This window comes from Ochotona princeps, chromosome 1 (assembly GCF_030435755.1).
Source record: "Ochotona princeps isolate mOchPri1 chromosome 1, mOchPri1.hap1, whole genome shotgun sequence".
Lineage (NCBI taxonomy): Eukaryota > Metazoa > Chordata > Mammalia > Lagomorpha > Ochotonidae > Ochotona > Ochotona princeps.
The window spans coordinates 117,822,721-117,832,391 of NC_080832.1; the positions used below are offsets into that span (position 1 = coordinate 117,822,721).

Genomic DNA, 9,671 nt, shown 5'->3' on the forward strand with positions numbered 1-9,671 from the left:
AAGAGGAAAGAGAGAGACGGGGTAGGGATTCCCAGCCAAACTGAACTTATTAAAGTAATTCCAAAGAGGGAGGCCAAGGGCCAGTGCTCTGAGAGGAGGAGTGTGTGGCAGAGGCCCAGTTCTTCAGCAGGCTGGGCCTTTTATAAGTTGAGGTTCTTGGGATGTTCTGAGGGAGGTGGAGTTTGGAGGGGAGTGTGTTTGAAGAATAGTTTTTTGTGGGCATTTCAACCTTGGTGTGTCTTGCTCCACAGGCAATTGCAATAAAACACAAAAGGCTAGTATGATCTGTTGTAATTCAATACAGAAAGATTGATGGAAAGGAAATTCTTTTATAATAGCAGAAAAAGACTTGATCAGAAGAGAAAATGTTCATTTCATTAAATTCCCAAATCTGAAATTAAGATAACTACTTTAAAGGAAATTGTAAAGACAAACAGAATGTGAAGCTATAGAATGAAAGAATGGTGGAAATGGAGTGAATTAATGTAAAAAAAAAAAAAAACTCTGTGATCATTTCAATAGAAACAACAAAATGCCTATGCATGTCAATGTATGTTTGTAATGAAAAGCTTAGAAATGATATGGTTTATAAAATGATATGGTTTAACATTGTAAACATTTAAGTACTTCTTACAAATCAATGAGAAAAAATGATCCATATGAGAATAGGCAAAGTCCAAATGAAACTTCAATGGTCAGTAACCACTCAATAAAGAAGTGTTTATACAATGGAAAAGGTATGAGTGGCTGAGTAGTATTCCACAGAATAGATGTACCACAGTTTCCTTGTCCACTCCTCCTTGGATGGACATCTGGGTTATCCCATGTCTTTGGTATTGTAGATTGTGCTTCTGTAAATATAGGAGTGCAGCTCCCCTTCTCATGTACATATACATACATATGAGATATACGTGTCTCATTTGCTTTGTATCTAATCCTGGCAGTAGGATAGCTGGGTAATATGGCAAGTCTGTTTTCAGTTGTCTTAGCACTCTCCATACTGACTCCATAGTGATATACTAGCCTACACTCGCACCAACAGTGAAGGAGAGTACCCTTCTTCCCACATTAATGCAAGCAGGTATTGCTAGTAGAGTTCTGAATGTAGACCAATCTCACTGGACTTGGCTAGAACTTCAACGTGGTTTTGGTTTGTTTCTGACAGCTAGTTAACCTGATCATTTGTTTCATGTCCTCCTCTGTTTTAAATTTTCACTTTATTTTTTTCTTATGATTCTACCTATGCGTTATTCTGATAAAAAAAAAAAAATAGAAGCAATCCCTAAACCTGACTACCTGGAGATCTAGTCCAAGGTGCTTTCATGGCAGGTAAAGAAGGAAAGAAAAGGTATGACTCCTTCCTCTCTACATTGCCCTTGGTTTATGTTATTACATAGTTAGACACATGTATATATCCAAATGGATTTTTATAATCACTACTAGCGAGTATTTATTTACATTCTTTATGGAGAGAATTCAGAACCTTGGATACAGGGAATTTAAACAAGTGCTTCTACATGATGATATATGCTTTAGAATGTTAACTTTAGGAACTATTTTAGATGTGATGTAATATTTGTGTATGTGTGTATCTGTGTGTCCACCCATTTCCCCCCAACAAATCCACTGAAAATTCTGGTTTCAAAATTCGCAAATGAAAAATTTACCTGTGGAAAGTCCAGTAGAGACTGGGTGCATGCTTCCAAATGTCCTACCCCAGCAGAAACACACAAGTGTGCTTCATTCTCTCCCTCAGTGATATGTGACATGTGTAATGTTTGAATCAGGGAAGCTGTGCCAGGCCTTGCTGTCTGGTGCTGTAATATGGAGTTAGACATGTAAACCTGTGAGACACGGGACTGGCCTCAAGTACTTGGATTTTTACCCACTTGAACAAAGATAAATGTTCGTTATGAATAATCTCCTTGGTGTAAGCCCTCTGATCAAATAGTGCAGTGTGGTTAAGTCTCCTATACTTTGGAACTGAACAGTTATGATCCAGGTATGTTTCTCAAATTAATCTTAGACATCAATGAAGACACTTAGATGAAAACATACATTTCAGCATCATTTGTGACAATGGGGAATTGCAAACAGTCTGGAAGTTCCTGATGGGAGACTGACTGCAGGAAACAAATTTTATATTGTTATGTCTCCTAGTCTGGGTTTGTATTTAATGTCCACAAACAGAAATCGGGCTAATCACCCTTAACACATTTTCTATCTACTTGTGTTAATCACAAAAAGGCATACAAATTATAGCATAGCCCTGTTACTCAGCACTTGGTCATCTTCCTTGCCATCAGAACATTTATTTTACTTTATTCCACACGTATGAAAACTGGTCCAGCTTCATTCTCCTGTGATTTGAGTCCTCTAAAATGTCTCAGTATTACCTAACAGAAATGAACCAGACCTCCAGATTCAAAACGCGTGCCCATAGGAGACGTCCCTCTCAGTTTGTCTCTTATATGAGTGACGGAGGCATCTTCACTGTGTAATTTCATCTAGTCGAACTCTTCCATGGATAAGTAGAAGGAATTAATTAACACAAACATTCCCTCTACTGGAAAAGTAGATGCCTGATGGGTAGAAGTATCTCAGTAAATTGTCATCATGCATTATTGCTTTTATAGATTATGTCTATAAATAATTTGAACAAATAGATACAGAATCAGCTGAATTTGAGAAATAATCAGAGAAATATTAGTTGGAATCACAACTCCATTTATTTTTATTTTATAAATATCAAGAAAATATCTCAATTTAGTGTCCTCAATAGAGTGAGGACACTGAGTCACAATAAGAATTGCAAAAGAATCCTCAAGGAAAAGTGAGTATAAATATGCTTTGTACACATGTGTTATAAATATTTTTATACATTTTTATGTATACATATTTTAACTAAGAACCAGATGAATTGTGGAAATAACGATTATAATATTTAATGTGAAGAAAAACCGAATAAAGATATTTGTTAAGATAGCTTGTACTTCACTGCGAAATTCTTACCCGCATATACTATTACAAAAATAAAGTTAGTTTATCTGATGGAAGTCTGGAAATTATTTATTAAAACAATCTACCTTACGTTATGTCACCCATGCTCAAGCTAACTACCTTTTTTTTAAATAAGAATTCTTAAAAGATGTTTCAAAGTTACAGAATTGAAAGAAGGAGCATAAAAAGTCTTATAACAAGACTTCTTACATTTTGCAAAATTACTTTAGAGAAGCGCATAACAATTATGAAGTTCAGAGGGTGGAGGCCTGTGAAGAGAGTCCCTCTTCCTGTGTGAAGCATGCTATCAATGCCTTATTTGCCTGTTTCCTTAGATTTTGAATATGGCCTTTAAAAGCATCTTTCTCTGAACAAATTCTTCCTTTGACAGCACCTTCCTCAGAGCAGCCTTCATGGCTTCATTCCGCAAGCTGTAGATGACGGGGTTGAGTGTTGGAGGTATGACAGTGTAGAATATGGAGAACATGAGGTCCATGGCTGATGGGGAATCTGAAGGGGGCCTTAGAAACTCAAAGCCCGCCGCTGAAAGGAAGAACGTGACTACAAACAGATGTGGTAGGCAGGTGGAGAAAACCTTGGTCCGCCCTTCTGCTGATGGGATTCTCAGCACTGTTGAGAAGATGTGAATGTATGATAGCACGATGGAGATCAAGCAGGCAATGGCTGTTGAGGTTGTGAACGTGGCCACTGCAATCTCATTCAGGAATTCATAAGAACAGGCTAGTTTTAACATCTGAGGAATATCACAGAAGAATTGGTGAATGACTTTCTCCCCACAGAGAGGTATGGAGAAGTTAACGGCCGTGTGCAGGAGTCCAGAGAGGCCCCCTGCGGTCCACACAGCCATCACTGCACGCCTACAGGCAGCAGGATCCATGATCATCTCATACTTCAGTGGTTGACAGATAGCTACATAACGGTCGTAAGACATCACCGTGAGAATGGCCACTTCGGATGAGGCCAGAGCTATAAAGAAAAAAACCTGAAGGATGCACTGGCCAAGAGAAATGTAACCGTTATTCGTAAGAGAGTTAGCAATGGACTGGGGGACTGTGACAGATATGAAACAGAGGTCCAGGAGAGAGAGGTGCTTCAAGAAGTAGTACATGGGGGAATGGAGACGGTGGTCTAAGGTAGTGATAGTGATAATGAGGAGGTTGCCTGTCAAGGCCAGCAGATATGTTACCAAAAAGAGCAGTGCATGTAAAATCTGAAGTTGACGGTCATCAGAAAATCCCATGAGGAAGAAACCACTTACTGAGGTTACGTTGACCATGGTCACTCTGAAGATATAAAATTTAGCTCTACCTAGGAAGCAAAAAAAAAAAAAAAGTCAGCATCAGGAAAGAATGTATATTATCTAGTGTATTTTAATGTTGTTACTCTGAAACACAATCTTGAAACCTGTGATTTTTAAATTAAAATCTCCCAATGTCAAAATTTCTATAGTAAAACATCCTTAAAATCACAATCCCAGAAATTCACATCCCAGATTTGAAATCCTGCAGAAGTTAAATCCTCAAAGTCACAGTTCCCAATTTGTCCCGGTCTTCTCTCTGCAACATCTGTGATCTGTCCGGAGCCTACACAAAACAGATTTCTCAATACCAAAGACAACACAGAAGCATAGCTCACAAAAAGGGCAACATTTGAGAGGAAATATTCATGCTGGTTTATATCAAATTGTGGAAGATTTCAAAAAGAACCACGTCAGGAGAAAATGATCATGAATTTTTTTGAGGTGGCTTATAGCCTATGAGTAAAACAGCTGCTATCACTGCAAAGAAGTCTTCACAATGTAGGTAATGAGTATGAAAGTTGACCAGTTGTTGCACATGAGCTGTGCACAATTACCTGTCATCTATCCCCAACAAAGATTTTTCATGTAGTCATTCCTCTTTTATCTTTAGTTTTTCCCACTAGTTCCTATTGTTAGTGTTTTTAGAATTATCTGTAATATAAATTCAGTTTCATAATATTTCCAACACTGAAATTACAAATTACATAAAAATCTTTACATTTCTATTTTTTCATCTTAATTTTTTGGAAATCAAAAGTTGCTTATCACAACCTTAACTTCGTGTGCAAGCATTGTGCATGTGTATAAAAGCATTGAGATATCAGTGAATGAGGATATGTCTTTTGAGTACATCTATATCAATGTAAAATAAAATGACTCACAATCTCTTCAGGCTGCTGCAAGTGGAGTGGTGAATTGTGGATTTTAGTCCATCTTTTTGAGACTTAAGTTGTCTTTTTTTTCCCAATGTTCATTATTTTTACTTACATTTTTTAAATTCTAGAAATCTCAGGGAAATTTTCTTTCTTTTTTTTAATTAATTACATTGCATTATGTGACACAGTTTTATAGGCACTGGGATTCCCCCACCCCTCCCAAAACCCTCCCCCCATGGTGGATTCCTCCACCTTGTTGCATTACCACAGTTCAAGTTCAGTTGAGATTCTTTCATTGCAAGCATCTACCAAGCATAAAGTCCAGCATCTTATTGTCCAGATAAGTTCAATGGCTTTTGGGGAGACCTTCTCTGGTCTGAAGATAGAGCCGGCAGAGTATTATTCCATATGACTGCTGTTATAAAAGTGGATGCACAATTATCAACCACAGTAATACGCTTTTAAACATTTTCTTTTTTTTTCTATAATTGTTCTTGAGGATGTTCTAGCTGTTCTTGTCATATCCACATGACTTTCATAGTATGTCTGAATGTTTATTTTTGCAAAAAATGTTTATTGCTGCCAATTTTATTATGCAAAGTTGTCTATAGTGTTTTGCCATGTTTTAACATGCTTCTCAAATACATATGCTTTCAAAAACAATCTAATTTCTTTTCATGAATTTTAAATTTATTTTTTCCTATATATATTTTTTAAAAGATTTATTTATTTTTTTGCAAGGTCAGATATACAGAAACAGAGAGGAGGGCAGACAGAAAGGAAGATCTTCCGTCCAACGGTTCACTCCCCAAGTGATCACAATGGCTGGAGCTGAGCCGATCCAAAACCAGGAGCCAGGATCCTCTTCCATGTCTCCCTTGCAGTTGTAGAATCCCAAGGCTTTAGGCTGTCCTCGACTGCTTTCCCAGGGAGCTGAATGGGAAGGGGGCTTCCAGGATTAGAACCAGTGCCCATATGGGATCCTGGCGCATTCAAGGATAAGTACTTTAACCACTAGACCACTGCACTGGCCCCTGTTTTTTCCTATCTTCTAATGGTTTAAATAAAGAAATACACAGCACATTAATATCATTTATAGTCACGCTACTGTGTGACAGAATTCCAAAACTTCTGATGCATATCTTCAAAGACTGCAAGTGATAGATTTTAGGAATTTTTGATCTTTTAGAATTTCAACATTTCTAACTATGATGTTCAGAATACGACCTTTTGTAGTTTTTGCCCAAATTCAATATGTGAACATCTATATGCTAAGTAACTCAGTATATGTGGCATGAATCTACAGAAATCAAGACAGATTCATCACTGTTATTGTTAGGTAGCATTCAGTTGAAAAGATATTCAGCCAAATAGGCTGGAGCAGAGTTTAAACGGTGTGAATTGGAGAATTAGAGGTGAACTGGGACAACAACCATGCAGGAGACCAGGTTGTTATGACAACTTAGGGAGTAAACCATTGAATGAAGTTCTCTCTCTCTCTCTCTCTCTTTCTTTCTCTTGCTCTATTTCACTCACTCTGGCTCTCGTTCTCGTTCTTGCCTCTGTTTTTCAAATAAATAAATGTTCAAAAAATGTTGGAGAAATTGAATTGATGAAGTCTTAATCCTCTATAAAGTCAGTGAAAATGATACAGCTATCTAAATTATTACATTTATACATTGTACCTTGGTATTACAATGATACACTAAAGTTTGCTTTGTTAACCATCTAAAGTGAGGTTACTGATCCTACTTCACGCATGGATCTGGGAAAGCTCAGAAGCAAACCTAGGAGAGCTGTTAGCTTAAAGAGTGATTATATTTCTTGCTTCTGGAAGATTCTTGCAATTTCCCAAAGATTAGATTTAATTGATTTGGACTGGAAAGAGAAATTTTTAAAGTGAAGTAAACCTTGTCTGTACTCCTACGGAACACTGATTTTACTTTTTACTTGTTGAGCATGATGGTTAATGCTGTATTAGATTTATGATTATAAAGTAAATGGGAAACATGTTATTGCAAAAATTAAAGACAAAAAAAGGAAGACATCAAAAAGGGGATATTGAGAGGAGAGAGAGGGACGTCTGGTTATTTTCTTAGAATTGTATCTATGAAATACAAAAAATATTTTTGGATGTTGAGGTTTGAAAGGCCAAGGACTTATTTTTACTGGGTTTTGTGACCAAACACTATCTTTGGTTTGTCTATGGCCATTTTTTCTATCTTTTGCAATGCCTTATATGGGCACTAAGTATTTAAGTTGGCATACAAATTTTATTTTTATGCAAACAACAGCTTAGTGATCAAGTAACATTAATTGCTTAATCATATATAGTGATTTGTTTCATTTGCTAATCCCTAAGCAATAGGAAAAAGATAAAAGTAACTTTAACATCTTTTTGTTTCTGCTACAATTTATTTGGAGAGCTATTGGAAACTAGTTTTTAGGAAACCCATTTTGCCACAAGGAATAGTCTGAGTGTTGCAAGATTCCTAATCCATCACCTCTGATCCCACTGCCCCCTCTGTGAGAATTAAAGGAAAAGGCAAACATCTTTTTATTTTTTTCAAATTTATTCTATGTGTTCTACCATTTTCTTATTTGTTTGTTTCTAAGTATAACTTCTTTGAAACCAGTCTTAATGCCTGGTTTAACCTATTTCATTTACTGGATGATAGCTTGGGTATTTGTAACAAAATTTGGATGTATTAAATCCTAAGTTATAACAAAAGATGAATGTTTTAAACCCTATTGTCAGTGGCATGAAAATAGAAAACATCACTTGTTATTTCTCACTTCTAATATACATTACTAATGTAATGTAAGAAAAGTCTCCATCTTTTAGCTTTCAAATTAATTTTTTAAAGATTTATTTATATTTATTGGAAAGTCAGATATACAGTGATGAGGAGAGACAGAGAGGAATATCTTCTGTGTGATGATTCACTCCCCAAGCAGCCGCCACAGCCGGTGCTACGCCAATCTGAAGTCAGGAGCCAGGGGCTTCTTCTGGGTATTCCAAGCAGGTGCAGGGTCCTAAAGCTTTGGGCCGTCCTCGACTGCTTTCCCAGGCCACAAGCAGGGAGCTGGATGGGAAGCTGGGTGGCCGGGATACAAACCAGCACCAATATGGGATCCCAGGGCGTTCAAAGCGAAGACTTTGACCACTACCCCATTGTGCCGGGCCCCAAATTAAATTTTTTTTATGAGGAGGAAAATAATTTAGCAAGCTACCCCATCTGTTCTGCTCTTAACATTACCTCTTATATATTTTAATTTTCTCTTTGACAGTATCTTGATTAACTATAGAGGATTTTATTATCAGTACATCACTTCTCAATTAAGAAGGAGGACAAATGCTTATCAATGGAAAAATATGAAATAAGGGAAGTGTTGTTAGAAAACTTCCAAGTTGCATTTAATCCATTTAATCATTCTTTTTATAATGAAGCTGAACATTCAGTTGCTGCAGAGAATGAGTTTTCTTCAGTATTAACTGCTCCTCAAACACATAATTTATTTTTTCATTAATTTCTTATATGCTACGTCTATTTTATCCTGTGAACTGTTTTTGGACATTGTCCATCAGTTTTCAAACTCATATACTGAAAAGCTGTGTTTTATTGAAAGGTGTTCATATTTCTCCGCAAACTGCTAACAATTTACCGACAAATAGCTTTTCAAATTTAGCACGACAAGATTCCGCTCTTTGTTTTCTTGTCATTTTCTGTCAGGTAACATTCCAATCACTTCAAAGAGAGGAAATATATAATTAGGTGCTACACATTTCAATTTTCTACATACATGCACACGAAAATGCCACCGTAGCTCTCTAATTCCATCCAATTCTAGGCTTTGCCTTTAAGACAGAGACATTCCCCATGTTCATCACCACACCACTCCTCTTTGTTCAGTCTCGCTCTGTCTCAAATGCTACTTTGTCAGTGTGCTGGTTCCCTTTTATATATATATTTTCATATATATGTAGATTCATACATTCTTCTCTCATATGTCTTAAAAAAAGGAAAATCCTCCACTCCAAACCCATTAATCTTATGGCATTTTCTCTGTTATATCTGTTGTACATCTGAATGAAACTATTAGTCTATGTGCCTTATTTTTACTTAATTCACTGTTCTTTTTAAATCTTTTAAACTTTTAAACTTTAATTCATTTTATGATACAGTTCCATAACTCCCTACTGTGTTTATTATGTTTACACAAGTCCTCCAAACATATCTAGTAAATGCACAACTACCCCAATGTTTAATTCAATTTATTGTTGCATTGCTATTATTTTATACTTCCTTCCTCAAATATATGACAATATTACTTAGTTCTCTTCTAAGACAACTCTCCTCCATTGGCTCTCTGCTACTGGATTTCTCCTTCCCCTTTAACTATCTCTTCATTCATTTTCATCTGGTTCCTGCGGCTGCATAACCAATGAAACTCGATGGTATTTTAAAAATTTG

General features: G+C 36.5%; 1 protein-coding gene across 2 annotated transcripts; it reads right to left on the reverse strand.

Annotated features, from left to right (window-relative positions):
* Positions 1-3,257: 3,257 nt before the first annotated feature.
* Positions 3,258-4,324, reverse strand: LOC101527606 (olfactory receptor 14J1). Of its 2 annotated transcripts, XM_058666731.1 has the most exons (2): positions 3,395-4,324; positions 3,258-3,361 (listed from the first exon to the last, which is right to left on the reverse strand). In XM_058666731.1, exons 1-2 carry the CDS (start codon positions 4,295-4,297, stop codon positions 3,332-3,334), a joined length of 933 nt encoding a protein of 310 aa, XP_058522714.1. In that variant the 5' UTR covers positions 4,298-4,324; the 3' UTR covers positions 3,258-3,331. The 2 variants fall into 2 exon arrangements, with proteins under 2 accessions (XP_058522714.1, XP_004598433.1); XM_004598376.2 differs by having other exon boundaries at positions 3,332-4,324.
* Between the last annotated feature and the right edge of the window lie 5,347 nt (positions 4,325-9,671).

Bases quoted from the DNA above. Each gene is read 5' to 3' on its own strand.
- LOC101527606 (XM_004598376.2), bottom strand. From the start codon at position 4,297: ATGGTCAACGTAACCTCAGTAAGTGGTTTCTTCCTCATGGGATTTTCT.